A 14,631-nucleotide genomic window follows, 5' to 3' on the forward strand; every position below is an offset into this window, starting at 1 on the left:
CCCAATTTTGTCTTCCAAGTCATTGTAATAATAAAATTTATTTATGTTTCCCTGCCTCTCCCAGTGGATCGAAGCGGGGTTTACAGACTAAATAAAAGCACAAAGTGTTTACATCAAAATTCAATTAAAAGCAGCTAAAAACAATAAAATATCCAGCATCAGACAATAACAATAGCATCAACAAGCTAGGCAGGGATCATACACAGACAGGGTAAGTCATTCATATCATATCAGGGGGGTATTCAAATCAGGTGGGGTATGCTCAGCTAAAAAGCTGGGTTTTAACTGCTTTTCTAAATGTTTCTAGCGAGGCCTCTGAGCAGATCTCCTCAGGAAGATTATTCCAAAGTCTCAGAGCCATTGATGAGAATGCTCTTTGCGAAGTAGCAACAAATTTAAAGGTTGCTATTTCCAATAGGTTCTTACCCGATGTTCTAAGAGTGCGGGGCGGATTATATAGGGAGATGCGGTCCCGTAAGTAACTCGGGTCCAAGCCATGTAGGGTTTTATAGGTAATAACCAACACCTTGTACTGTGCCCAGAAGCAAATAGGGAGTCAGTGAAGATCTTTTATGATAGGTGTAATATGGTCGAACCTTGATGAACCAGTGACCAATCTGGCTGCCATATTTTGCACTAACTGAAGCTTCCAAGCTTGGTACAAGGGTAGCTCCATGTAAAGCGCATTACAGAAATCTAGACGAGAGGTTACCAGAGCGTGTACCACCGTTTCAAGGTCCCTTCAGTCTAGGTAGGGTCGCAGTTGGTGTATCAACCGAAGTTGATAGCAAGCACTTCTGGCCATCGCATCTACCTGAGATGACAATTGCAGAGACGAGTCCAGAAGTACTCCTAAACTGCGAACTTCATCCTTCAGGGGAAGTGTGACCCCATCCAGGACAGGTTGGCAAATTTCCTTCCTTAGGCCCGAGGAACCTGTCACAAGTACTTCCGTTTTCTCTGGATTCAGTCTGAGTTTGTTTTCCCTCATCCAGCCCATTAACAACTCCAGGCAGGCATTCAGAGGAGAGATGACATCCTTAGTCCCTGTATCAGTCAGAGACCTAGAGAAACATATTTGGGTGTCATCAGCGTACTGATAAAACCGTGCCCCATGTCTCCAGATGATCTCTCCCAGCTGTTTCATGTAAATGTTGAACAGCATGGGGGACAGAATAGCTCCTTGAGGGACACCAGATTTCAGTTCCCTCTTAGAGGAGCAAGTGTCCCCCAGTTTCACCATCTGGAATCTTCCTGAGAGGTAGGATCGGAACCACTGGAGGGCAGTGCTCCCGATACCCAGCCCCCTCAGGCATTCCAGAAGGATACCATGATCAATGGTATCGAAAGTCGCTGAGATGTCCAAGAGCACCAACAAGGTCACACTTCCCCTGTCGGTGCCCAGACGGAGATTATCGACTAAGGCGAACATGGCAGTCTCAACTCCATATCCCACCCTGAAGCCAGTTTGAAATGGGTCCAGATAATCAGTTTTATCCAAGACAGCCTGGAGTTGGAAGGCAACCGCTCTCTCGATCACCTTGCCCAAGAATGGCAGCAGGGAGACCGGTCTATAATTATTTCTCACCAGGGGTCCAGGGAGGGTTTTTTCAGTAGCGGTTTAACCACTGCTAATTTCAGTTTGGATGGACATTTTCCCTCCCAGAAGGATGCATTGATTATTAATCATAACAATGTAGTTACGGCATCTCCTCTCTGGGCGGTCAACCAAGAAGGGCAGGGATTGAGAGAGCATGTTGTCTTCTTTACACATCCAAGGAGCTTGTCCACTTCATCGGTATTTACAAACTCAAAGTGATCCAGCTTAATAGAGTCCACAGAAGCTCTGGATACCTCTCCTATTGTTTCTGTTTTAATGCCAGCACCAAGATCAGCCCTTATCCGAGAGATTTTATCTACGAAGAAGTTATTAAAGTCGTCACAGCAGGCTTTTGTTCGTTCCAATATAGGGTTCAGGGCGGGCGGTAGCTGGGTCAACTCCCTCACCACCCTGAACAGCTCTGCCGGACGAGATTCTGCAGATGCAATACGTGCAGCATAGAAAGAATTCTTTGCTGCACTTATTGCCACTCCATAGGACTTCAAAAGACTGATGGAGTGTCTTGTCAGATAGGCGCTGATGTCTCTGCCAGCGGCGCTCTCGTCGTTGCGCGGCCCGCTTCATTTCCTGAAGATCTTCCATATACCAGGCTTTTCTGTTAGGAGCGGGCCGGAAAGGACGCTTGGGAGTGGTGATGTCTATAGCCCTGGTAAGATCGTTGTCCCATGTATCCGTCAGGGCATCAACAGAATCGCCATCAGATCCAACCATAAATTCCTCTAAGGCTTCCTGGAACCTTTTGGGTTTCATCTGCCTTCGAGAGCGGACTATTCTAATAGGTCTTCCACCCCCAGGAAGGAATTGGGTGGTTGCTTTCAGTTGCACCTTGACTAGGAAATGGTCCGTCCATGACAGAGCAGAGGTCCCCAGGACCTCTGCCCACAGACTTCCCTGATCTGTACTAAAGACTACATCGAGCGTATTATCTGCATAATGTGTTGGACCTGAGACTAATTGGGAGAGGCTCATGGCCGTCATGGAAGCCATGAACTCCCGAGCTGCACCTGTTAGTTCTTGTGAGCCAGCCTCGAAAGGGATGTTGAGGTCCCCCAGCACAAGAAGCCTGGGAGACTCCAACACCAGCTCCGAGACCAGCTGTGTCAGCTAGGCCAGGGAGTCTGTTAGACCACGGGGTGGACCGTAGACCAACAGAATCCCCAGACTGTCCCTAGCCCTCAGGGTCAGGTAAACACATTCAATGTGGTCTGTTTTCCAGACAGGTTCCCTAGTCAAAGTGAGAGTACTTTTATGGACTAAGGCAACCCCTCCCCCCTGCCCACAATCTCTGACCTGCTCCTTGACAGTGTACCCAGCTGGAAGGGCCTGGGTCCAGACTGTATTACTCTCGGCCCCCAGTCAGGTTTCTGTGATGCAAGTCAGGTCGGGCTGTTTTCCTCTAGAAGATCTTGAATTATGTGGGCTTTGTTCTTAATCAACCTGGCATTGCATAGGAGCAGAGAAAGAGATTGTGGTACGGTTGGACTGACCCTCGGTTCTCTAGGGTTAGCAGGGTGGACGGAAGGCAGGATAGGTATTAAGCATTGATCCTGCCTTACCTTATGCTTCAATTCCACCCTCCTACCGCTGTATCTCCCCATGCCCCACACTACATCTATAGGAGCTCCTTGAGCAGAATCCCAGTTGTCATAACACCCCCCTTCCCAATTACACCCTCCTTGAGCACAGCCTGGCCCCTCCATCCTAAACAATGATAGCACTGACAGAAGGAGGAGAATAGATAAATCTCCACTTCTAGCGACCTCTATGACAGGTAGTTTATTCTTTTTTGTCTGGAAGGAGGTGTCAGAGTAAACAAAAACAGTCTTGGAAGCTATACTTTGTGTAACCCTGATCTAGAAGATACATTCAGTGCCCATTTATGACAACAATAATAGATAATCATAGAGCCATCCTAACTTTGCTGTGCCACTCTATCCAGGTGGCTGTGGTTTCCATAGTTTAAAACTAAGGTGGGCAACTGTGCAGGGGGTGAGACCCATTTTTCCACCCAGAAGCCCACCAAGGCACATTTTGGCTTAGCTGAAATGATGCAGTGTTACTTCTGGTGACCATTTTGGCCAGTTTTCTGCTGACTTGTGTTTTTTGGAAGGACTTTGGAGAGTAAGGGAAAACAAACTACTGTAGTTTGGGCACTTTTGAGGCAAAAAAAAAGCGCCCCAAAATCAGCTTTAATATTTGTGAATCTGGGGGTTTTGGGGAGCTTCAGGGACCACCCTCCTGGTCCCAAGTGTTGCATATGGCCCATGTGTAAGCCCGAGGGCAGGGATCCGTCTAACTAAAAAGATTGCATGTACAGCACTGTGTAAATTTACAGCGCTTCATAAATAAAGGTTAATAATGTGTGACACTTTGCCCACCACTGGTTTAAGGGGGAAATGAGTCCATGCAGGTTTTTATGGGAGCCACTCTGACTTTGTGGGAGCTGTCCATGGTTCTGGGAATAGAGTTCAGCACTTTGGAAAAGTCCCACCTCTCTTGTAAAATCCAGTGTGTGGATTCAGTGCTCTCAAACAATAGAGTCTTTTTGCCGTGGCTATAACTCTCACACTTTTAGTGAGTAAAGAAACTTGCAGATAGAGATGACTGAGAGCCTATAACTCTCCACTTGACCTGGCATTGCTAAGCAATGGTTTGAAGTCAGGATTCTCTGTTCCAAGTTTGCATATTGACCCCTCTATGAAGGTTCCCATTCACACACACATATGCAGGCTGAGTATCCCTTATCTGGAATTCCAAAATCCAAAATACTACAAAAGCCAAAACCTTTGAATTCCGTGCCTGTACTGTATTTGCAAGCTTGAGAGAGATGTGGCTGGAGAGATGTGAGGATATGTCAAGTGGCAAGAGGTGTGGATTCATACCAAGCACTACACTTGGATTCCCACCATTTCACAGATCATCAGTCTCATTATGTCTCCAGCTTCATTATGTCTCATTATGTATGTACAAAGACAGATATTCCAAAATACTGAACACCTCTGGTCCAAAGCATTTTGGATAAGGGATACTCAACCTGTGTATAGCTTGTAGTGATACATGTGTGCCAGGCGACATCCAGGAATTAGTAATATCTCCCACCATTTCCCCAAAACTGGGACTCAAAGCAGCTTACAAAATAGTACAGTTAAAAACATACAAAAGTGGTACATTGAAATAAGATTGAATTATTACACAGATTTCATGTTAAAAGAATAAAATACCGTTTAAAAAGATAAAAGTGTTTAAAACACTTTAAAACAAACAAATGGTTATGGTTTCTGTCCAGAAAATTTATTTTTATCTATATCAATTTGAATTATACCCCGCTTTTCTCCCATTACAGGATCCAAAACCCAAGGTACAGTCTATGATAGCCTTACAACTTTGTGGGACATCCAAGATACAGCTCACATTGGCTAATTAACTACTTACTTACACTGGAAGACATTTTATATTCCTCATTGTTTTCGCCTTCAGGCTTAGCACACAGCCCTCATATGATTTTTGCTTGCCTGATAGTTTGACAACATTTCTGATCTATTATTCTTTGTATATTGAACTTAATAAAACTGAGCTATCTTTTTCAGTTATGCTATTTTTCCCCTAGACTTTTTTTGTTTTTGCAACATTTCGTTTAGGTTTAGGGCCACACCTTTCTGTCTTCATCAACAGTCTATGTAAGACATCCAAGACAAAGACAGGAGAGGAAAAATGGGGTTTGCTGTGTGACTGTATGGCTTTTGCCACACTACAGAATTAATGCAGTTTGACACCACATTAACTGCCATGGCTCAATGCTACAGAATTCTAGGATTTGTAGTTTTGTGAGATATTTAGCTTTCTCTGTCAGAGAGCTCTGGTGGTACAACAAACTACAAATCCCAGAATATCATAGGGACGGAGTGTCAAACTGCATTAATTATGTGGTATTCTGTAGTGTGTGTGTGTGTGTGTGTGTGTGTGTGTGTTTATGTATGGGTAAATGAGGAAAGGAGCAGAAACCATCATCAGCACCAATCAGGTCTCTAAGGGAAAGGTACTTGTTCACAACTTTTGAGAGAGAGTTGTACTGCAAAAAGTAACTTTCCCAGGATTTCCTCTGTAGGACTGAATCCAGAGATGGTTGGAAATGAGGATGATCATGGCTGTTTGTAAGTGGCTTAGGGGAAGGGGCATGAGGACAGACTCACTTCATCGTTCTTGCCCTTCTGCACTATTCATTGGGCTACATCTGTACACAATTTGGAAAGTTTGATTAGTTCAGAACATGGCAGCCAGATTGATAACTGAGACACTCAGGACTGACCACATTACACCAATATTAAAATCACTTCACTGGCTGCCAGTTAGTTTCCAGACAAGGTACAAACTGTTGGTTATTTCCTTTAAAGCCCTACATGGTTTGGGTCCAGGTGACTTATGGGATCATCTTTTCTTTTATAATCCACCCCATACACTCAGGTCCTCTGGAGGACATTTACTCCAGTCAGCCAGGACTAGGTTGGCAACTGTCACCCAGAGGACTTTTCTTCAGCCGCCCCTGGACTGTGGAAAGACCTGCTGAAAGAGATTCGACAGCTGAATATATGTTCCAAATTTAAAACAGCATTGAAGACTAGTCTGTTCTGGCAGGCCTTTCCAGAAGATTTTTAGAAGTGTAAATTTTAAACAATGAATTTAGTACTTGTCTTGTTTGTTCTTTTAAACTGATGTATGATTTAATTGATGTTGTGTTCCTAACTGATGCATATTTGTTGGCCCGTTGTTGTTCCCCACCTCAATCCATGGGAAGAGGTGGGTAAGAAATTAATCATCATCACCATCATCATCTGAATGCATTAGGGGCCAGTGGTTTCTATGTCAGTTTCGGCAGTGAATTTGCTCTGAGCTTCCATCCAAACTTTAGAGGAGCTATTCAAGATGCTGCACACATTTGGGGGTGATGGCTGTAAAATTCAGACCAAAACCCAGAGCAGACTCATTGCTCTGTTGACAGGGAAAAATAGCATCCTCTCCATTCACATCCCACCCTCTCAAGTCCCTTCATCGGACAAAACACAACAAAACAAGCAGAGATCCTCCAGTCATGGTCGCCAGGGATACCTGCGTCAGTCGGCCTGAGTACAGGAAATTAAAACCATCCTTGATAACATATCACTATCAGATCCAAATAGCGGCGCATAGGAATATACTGTATATGGTTTTTGAAAGAGGGGTGGATGGAGCTCTCTCTGTGTGTCAGAGGAAGCTATAAAAGACAAGGCGGCTGGCACAGCTGTTGAATTTTTATATTGGCTCTTTAGTCGCTTGGAGACGGCAATGAACCTTTTGATGCCCTGCTCCCCTTTGTTCTTAATCAGACAGGCTATTTTAAAGGTATCCATGAACTGTGTAGAAAGTATAAAATGAGGTCAAACTACATATTTATTCATAGGCATCCCCCCTCCACAACACTTCTTACTTATGAAGGACCAGGGCAGCTATCCAAGATGGGAGAAAACTTTTAGATCAAGGTGGGGAAGTCAGGCCTATGGGTGCATGTGCCCTAAACCACACTTTTGTGGGTCTTGAGGCCCCTGTAGAGATTCCTCTAACCCCCCCACCCTTGTGATGGGTCTTCAAATCATTTCCAATTGACCCTATTACAGGGTTTTCTTGACAAGATTTGTTTATAGTAGGGGAAGGGGTTTGCTGTTGTCTTCCTCTGAGGCTGAGAGAGTATGACTTGCCTAAGGTTAACCAGTGGGTTTCCATGGCTAGGATTCAAACCCTGGTCTTATAGACCTCTAGTCCAACATTCAGACTAGTACAGCATATTGGCTAAGCCCCTTGGGCCAATTCTGGGACTATGTTTCAACAGAAAACAGCCTGAAACCATGGTGGTTTCACTCACCCACCCATTAATGTTTCCTAAACACATCTGGAATCTTGGCCCAAGGAATACACAATCCGCTTTACATGTACTTTGACACCACATTTGGACTGCTCATTTTAAACTCAAAAGTCTGGTTGTTGTGAAGTAGAAATTTAGTGGACTTCATGGCTGAATTTGGTCTCACGAAAAGGAAAGCCATAATATATATGTATATTCTTATACAAATTGAGACTCCTTATCTGAAATTCTGAAATCCAAAATACTCCAAAATCCAAAATTGCCCACATGAGTGATTTATATAGTGATACCTTTACGTTCTGATGGTTCGATTTAACCAAACTTTGTTTCATGCATAAAATTATTTAAAATATTGTGTATAAAATTACCATCAGGCTATATGTATAAAGTGTAAATGAAACATAAATGAATTTTATGTTTAGAGTTGGGTCCCATCACCAAAGATATCTCATGAAGTATATGCAAATTTTTCAAAATCCAAACAATTAGCAATCCGAAATACTTTTGGTCCCAAGCATTTTGGAGAAGGGAGGTTCAGTAGCAGAAGTAGTAGAAGAAAAAGAAGATACAAAAGTCACAAATGTTCAGGCTATAGAATCTGCATTAGTATCATCATAAGAGGCTTCTATTCCCAAGGAAAAGAATTTTATACCATCTGGAGACAGACCTCTGGAGATACATTTTTGGGAACTACTAGTTAAAGTTACCCAGTTGGCTTCTGTTGATAGGCAGAAGATTCATGATAGACAAAACAATATGCTTTCATAGAGTTTTAGTTTTGGAAGGGGGCCACAAGGTGCCCATTCTGCCATGCAAAATGCACAATCAAAGCACTCCTGAAAGGTGCTCATCCAAGTGTTGTTTAAAAACCTCCAAAGAAGGAGACTCCACCACCCTCCAAAGAAGTCTATTCCACTGTCAAACAGTACTTATAATCAAGAAGTTCTTCCTAATGTTTAGGTAGAATCTCATTCTTGTAATTTGAATCCATCGGTTCATGTCCCAGTCTCTGGAGCAGCAGAAAACAAGCAGGCTCCATCTTCTACACAAATTCCCTTCAGATATTTTATTCCCCTTTGGCTACATTTCTAATTGTTAAATTTTGCCCATTTTGGTATTGTTGATTTCAATTTTTTAAAAAACACATATTACTCTGAGATCATTTTTTTTTTCTGGGATGGAACTGCAGTTTACAAATTCTTGAAATAAGCATATAAAAACAAACTGGGAGCCAGCCTCAGACATAAATGTTAATAGATATTAATCCTGTGACTGATGTGGTTTCCTTGATTTCAGATGTACTTAATGATGCCATATTTGATGAAGACCATGATGAGATGGTGATTGTCAAGGACATAGACATGTTCTCAATGTGTGAACATCATCTGGTTCCTTTCGTTGGAAAGGTAATTTTTACAAACTTTTCTCTTCCCCCTTTTCCTGGTGGAACACAAACATGAAAACCAGTGTTTCTGACTTCTGGCTTGCAAAGTCCCTTTGGGATTAACTAGCAAATCCAGCAGATGTGACCCAGGAGGCAATCAGTCATTGACAAGGGAAACAAGTTTAGTGAAGGTATTTATTAAGAATACAACTCCCAGAATCCCCCAACTAAGCTCTAGTCTGATGTCCTTGCACTTGAGCTTACTCTTGTCTAGAATGTCTTTCTTTAAACTGGATGCCTGTTGATCCATTTAATGCATTCTGAGGGATTGTGGGTGTACCCAATACTGCAGAAATAAAGCAGTTTGACACCACTTTAACTGCCGTGACTCTGTCCTACTGAATACTGAGATGTGTAGTTTGGTGAAGCACCAGAGAACTCTCTGACAAACCAGGCTGAAGGCCTCACCAAACTACAGATCTCAGGATTCCACAGCTTGAAGCCATGACAGCAACAGCAATAGCATTTACATTTCTATACCGCTTTATACTGAACTAAATAGTCTCTAAGCAGTTTACTTAAGCGGTTTACTGTGTAAGCTAATTGCCCCCAACAAACTGGGTACTCATTTTAGTGACCTACAGAAGGATGCAAGGCTGAGTCGACCCTGGAGCCCTGATATCGAACTCAAAACCTTGTGGCTGCAATACTGGCTGCAGTACTGGCATTTAACCACTGCATTTTCAGGGTTAAAGTAATGTCAAACTGCTTTATTTCTGCACTATGGATAATCCTGTGTGACTGATGTACTATATGTATGCATTCTGTGGATGGTGTTATTAACCATTGTATATTATAAATCATAGCTAAAGAAAGTGGAGACTATGAGCCATATGTGGCCCCCGGGACACCATTTTGAAGCCTCTGATGCTCCCAGAAGGCATCACATCCCCAGGCAAAAATATTTAAAATTTTAATGCACTTTTCATCCAAAAACATTAAAAATCTCAAAACTGCTACAAAATAAGACAGTGAGCAACAGCAGTTTACATTTCTATACCGCTTATCACTGAACTCAGCACTCTCTAAGCGGTTTACCATCTGTAAGCCAATTGCCCCCAACAAGCTGGGTACTCATTTTACTGACTTATGAAAGGATGGAAGGCTGAGTCAACCTTGGAGCCCTGGGATCGAACTCACAACGTTGTGGCTGCAGTGCTGTCATTTAACCGCTACACCACCAGGGCTCACAGTTTTGCCTACAGAAGACTCACCCTCCAGAAACCCATGGGCTGCTTTATAATATCTCCCTCCTTCCATGGCACTCCACAAAAATCTGTCAAAACAAAGCTAGAAGAGATTTTATGTCACTTATGTCCCTGGGGATGGGAATTCTGGAGATGAAAATGGTCTCTGCCACCTCTGTAATTGCTTACCTCATTATATATCAAGTGAAGTGAGGGAAATGTGGCAACATAATCCTTTCTTTGTTTCTGGGGAAGAGTCCTGCTGGTCTTTAATTCCAGTCTTTTCCCTGTAGCATGAGTCAGTAGTGCAAGGCAGCAGCAAAAAAGGCCAATGCAGTCCTAGGCTGCATTGTGTAGATCACGAGAAGTAATAACAATACTGCATTCTGCTTTGATCAGACCTCACCTGGAAGACTGTTTCTAGTTTTGGGCACCACAATTTAAAGACGAAATTGACAAGCAATCACACATCCAAAGGAGAATGAGAAATATAGTAAAACATCTGGAAACCAAGCTCTGTAAGGAACAGTTGAGGTAGGTGAGGGACCACAAGGGAGCTAAACAGCTAAATCCTTCATGATAGATGGCCTTCCAACCTCTGTTTTAAAACTCCAGATGAAGGCAATTCCACCACCTTCCAAGGCAGTCAAACAGCTCCTTGCATTAAGCAATTCCTCCTAACAGGGCCTTATTATTTGAATTTGCGTTTAGGTCCTAACCTCTGGAGGAGCAGAAAACAAGCTGGCTGCATTTTATACACAAGAGCATTTCATATATAAGAAGATGGTTTTCGTATCACTTCTCAGTTTTCTCTTCTTCCAGCTAAATATACCCAGTTCCCCAAATAGCTTCTGATAGGGCTTGGTTTCCAGACCTTTGATCATCTTGGTCACCTTCCTCTGGACACATGGCAGCCTGTCAATAACCTTCTCAAGGTACCCAGAACGTTTCCTCTTGTTCCTAACAAATTTGGGCAGTGCTTGGTAATATTTAGGGATTCTTCAGTGATATGTGGAAAGGTTTTTATGCCTCTTTACCATTTCCTTCCTCCCATTCATGGAAAGGTACTTCTTGGACAAAGCCTGAAAGTTTTCCAAACTTAGTTCATGATTAAATGGAGAGTCATGGAAAATACAAAGATCAAAAGGGTGTGTGAAACTAAATAGTAGTTCTGGGAAGAGAGAAAATTATTGTTGTTGCTCAATTTCAATTAACTCTCTAAGCAAAAGAGAGTTGTGAACTTCTCTGTTGAGGTGTTTATGCCTGATATACACATGTTGGGTTGTCAACCTTTGAACTGTTTGTCATAGCTGTCCCTCCAACTGGAAATTTAGTTTGCAGCAAAGTTGGAAAACAGGCTGGAAAGCTGCCTCTGCACTGCAGAAATAATGCACTTTGACATCTTTTTAACTACTATGGTGCAATGCTCTGTAATTCTGGGATTTGTAGGTTTGTGAGCCATTTAGAGCTCTGGCACCACAACAAACTACAAGTTCCAGGGTTCCATAGCATGGAGCTATGGCAGCTAAAGCAGAGTCCATCTGCATTAATTCTGCAATGCAGATTCAGCTGCATTCAGCAGCAAAACTCTCACTTTGTATGTAGAAAGCCTCAGGTTCAGTTCCTGGCAATTCCAGGTTTAAAAGAATCATGTATGAAATGATGGCAGAGACCCTGCTTGAAATTCTGGCTATCTGTTGCCAGTTTGGGCAGACCAGAGAGGGGCACTATCAAAGGCTCCGGGGGCCATTTTCTCACATTTACCAGGCTCCACAGGTTGCAGCATCTCCTCTCAGAAGTGAAGCAAACCAAAAGTTGACTTTGGAGAGAAGTGAATTCCAGTGGCACCTTGATAGTGTGAATCTGCTCTTGCTTTGGATGAAACTTGAAGGAGTTATCTAAGGTGCTGAACCTTAACTCAGAAATAACATATATACCTTGGATGATTCCTTTTAAAGACTAATCTGAAATCTTCAGGTGGATTCAACATCCCAGTGATATGGGATCCACTTTTAAAGTTGAATTACAATTCCTGGAGATAGGAGGATATGCATAGGCCATGGTGGCATCCTGTAAGTGGAATATCCAAGTGTAAATACACTTACTCCTGTGTATGTGTATGTCTTTTTTGAGGATTTTTAGCCAGTGCACAGATTGGTATTCCCTTTTTCTATCTGCAGTGATCAAAGCTCCCCTCACATGGACTTACCATTGAGCTCCTGTGGTCCCAGCCCCTGCCAAAATCTGATGGAGAGTAGGATGGCGGACTGGAGAAATATTGTTTGTTTGTTTTATATCTCACTTTTCTCCTGAATGGGGTTAAAAGCAGTTTACAGTTTGTTATCTAGAACTTTGGAACAATGTCTTAACAGGAGACCAACAAATTTTTGATTCTCAGCGATATGCACTGCAGATGTTTTCATCTTTATAATCCTACCCATTAGCATCCATCTTCACTGTTTATTTTTACTTCAGTTAGTGGTATAATTCAAAGATATAGCCATGTTAGTCTGTAGAATCAGTATGTAGAGAGATCTTGTAGCACTTTTGAGATGAACTGAAAGAAAGAGGTTGGCAGCATGAGCTTTCGTAAACTTAACTCTATTTCCTTAGATGCCTCTCAGTTTCAGGAAGTAAACTTAAGTCTGCAAAAGCTCATGCTGCCAACATTTACTTCAATTAGTTCATTTTTTGACTATATTTGATTTATCAACCTATTTGCTACCTGTTATATTTGTACTATGTCATGTAAAATAAATAAAAACTTTTTTAAAAAAAGAATTTAAAACAATATGAAGTACAAAGGTTTAAATTAAAATTAAAGCAATTAAAACACTTAAAATATACATTACCCAGTTTCACATCACACTACTTTGGTCAGTCAAGGCTAAATAAAGGTCTGTATAAAGAAGAAGGTCTTTGCCTGCTGGTGAAATGAGAGCAGAGAGGGAGCAGATTGACTCCCAAAGGCATTGAGAGAGCCCTGTCCCATTTTCCCACCAACTGAACCTAGAAGGAAGACAGGATGGAGAGAGAGCACTCCTCTAAAGATTGTGAGACTCAGGTGGGCTTGTAGGGGAAGAGACAATCATGGAGAGTGTCCAGAGGAAGATAAGTAAAATGGTGGAAGGTCTGGAAACCATGGCCTAAAAGGAGAAACCTAAGGAGCCGGGCATGTTTAGCCTGGAGAAGAGAAGGTTAAGGGGCGATATGATAGCCCTGTTTAAATATTTGAAAGGATATCATACTGAAGATGGAGCAAGTTTGTTTCCCGCTACTCCAGAGAATAGGACCCAAAGCAACTGATTCAATCTGTAGGAAAAGAGATTCCACCTCATCATTAGGAATGACATCTTGACAGTAAGAACTGTTTAGACAGTGGAATATGCTTCCTCAGATAGTGGTGGAGTTTCTTTCTTTGGAAGTTTTTAAAGAGAGGCTGGATGGCCATCTGTCAGAAGTACTTTGATTACATCTTCTTGCATAGCAGAATGGGGTTCTGCATGGCAGAACGGGGTTCCAACTCTGTGATTCCCATAGTCGGACCCTAAACTGTATGAGGCTTTATAGGCAAAAAATAGTACTTGTGCCTGGAAATGCACAAAAACAGTCTATGCCCAGAAACAGATTGTGTCCTCGTAGACAGAGAACACAGAATGCCAGGTTTGTGGATATGGGTATAATACTGTATTTACTTCAGGAGTGGACAACTGCAGAAAGTCCAGGGACCGCTTTTATGCCCACAGATCCTCTATGGGCCCCATGGACTACTTAAAAATAAGCAAGCAAACAAACACACAGCAAATAGGTATTTTATGGTCTTAAAAAGCACCAGGAGGCATTGCAACTAATTCAAAAGGTAAACTCTTGCACTTGGAGGCTTCCAAGAAAAGCAATTCTTTCTCTTGTTGGCCAGAACAATGTCATTCTGGGTATTCTGGAAATGGTGAGGGCTACAAAAACATCCATGGGGGCCACATGTGTCCCCAGCAGTGTGCTATCCCCAACCCTTAGTTATCCTACAACCTGTGTATGGTAACTACAGGAAAAGAGATTCCAGCTCAACATTAGAACTTCCTGACAGTAAGAGCTGTTTGACAGTGGAACACACTCCCTCGGAATGAGGTGGAGTCTCCTTCTTTGGAGGTCTTTAAACAAAGGCTGGATGGCCAACTATTGGGGATGCTTTGATTGAGAGTTCCTGCATGGCAGGGGGTTGGACTGGGTGGCCCTGGAGGTCTCTTCCAACTCTATCATTCCATGATTCTAGGATCTTGATCTAATTTGGTGTGAGCAATTTCAGATTTGCAAACAGATGGAATTTCATGGATTTCTAAGAGTGGGTGAGCAAATAAAAGTTAAACTTGGGGGAAAGTTAAATAACCTAGTCTAGAATGGAAACTATGGCCTGTTACAGACAGGCCAAAATAAAGCTGCTTCGAGTCACTTTGGAGGTATGGTATTTCAATGATGCATGAGTCCTAAG

At 42.5% G+C, this 14,631-nt stretch overlaps 1 protein-coding gene across 1 annotated transcript in view; it reads left to right on the top strand.

Moving 5' to 3' along the window:
* GCH1 (GTP cyclohydrolase 1) overlaps positions 1-14,631 on the top strand; it is a 64,687-nt gene that overhangs the window by 11,832 nt on the left and 38,224 nt on the right. The window contains exon 2 of the mRNA XM_042445949.1: positions 8,811-8,920. Within this exon, the coding sequence (XP_042301883.1) occupies positions 8,811-8,920 (110 nt within the window). The remainder of the gene's footprint in view (positions 1-8,810; positions 8,921-14,631) is intronic.

Source organism: Sceloporus undulatus, chromosome 1, assembly GCF_019175285.1.
Source record: "Sceloporus undulatus isolate JIND9_A2432 ecotype Alabama chromosome 1, SceUnd_v1.1, whole genome shotgun sequence".
Lineage (NCBI taxonomy): Eukaryota > Metazoa > Chordata > Lepidosauria > Squamata > Phrynosomatidae > Sceloporus > Sceloporus undulatus.